Source organism: Penaeus monodon, chromosome 15 (assembly GCF_015228065.2).
Source record: "Penaeus monodon isolate SGIC_2016 chromosome 15, NSTDA_Pmon_1, whole genome shotgun sequence".
NCBI lineage: Eukaryota > Metazoa > Arthropoda > Malacostraca > Decapoda > Penaeidae > Penaeus > Penaeus monodon.
Window position 1 is genome coordinate 7,282,482 of NC_051400.1, and position 402 is coordinate 7,282,883.

The following is a 402-nucleotide window of genomic DNA, read 5'->3' on the forward strand; positions in this document are numbered from 1 at the left end:
ATGCCCCTCCGTCAACTACCCTGCTGTTACGTAACATTATCTCTCGCTATCAGACCCCGCCAATACCACATCCTCTGGGGCTTTAATACAGGGTGAAACTTTAGAAAATGCTAAAATTCTGACTCTTTTAGGCATCAGTAGAATGCAAGTTACTATTTTAGGAAAAGTGTTTAGGCACGTGTCCCTTGTGTCGCCGCCACTAACGCGCTCTCTCTTTGTTCCGCAGATGTTCTCCAGCATCAAATTATGGTTGCTGAGACGGTGAAGTACCCGGTGAACTACCCGGCCCTCATCCCGCTGTCACCATCCGTGGCGGGCCTCGGCTACAACACGTGCTCGTCCTCGCTCCTGCACGCGGCCAACTACTCGCCCAGCCACATCATGGACTCCAAGGCCTCCTCA

At 52.2% G+C, this 402-nt stretch overlaps 1 protein-coding gene across 1 annotated transcript in view; it reads left to right on the forward strand.

Moving 5' to 3' along the window:
• Window positions 1–402, forward strand: part of LOC119581719 (nuclear factor interleukin-3-regulated protein-like) — a gene marked incomplete in the record, with an annotated part of 10,582 nt that overhangs the window by 8,485 nt on the left and 1,695 nt on the right. Inside the window, 1 exon segment of the mRNA XM_037929844.1 lies at window positions 227–402. Within this exon segment, the coding sequence (XP_037785772.1) occupies window positions 227–402 (176 nt within the window).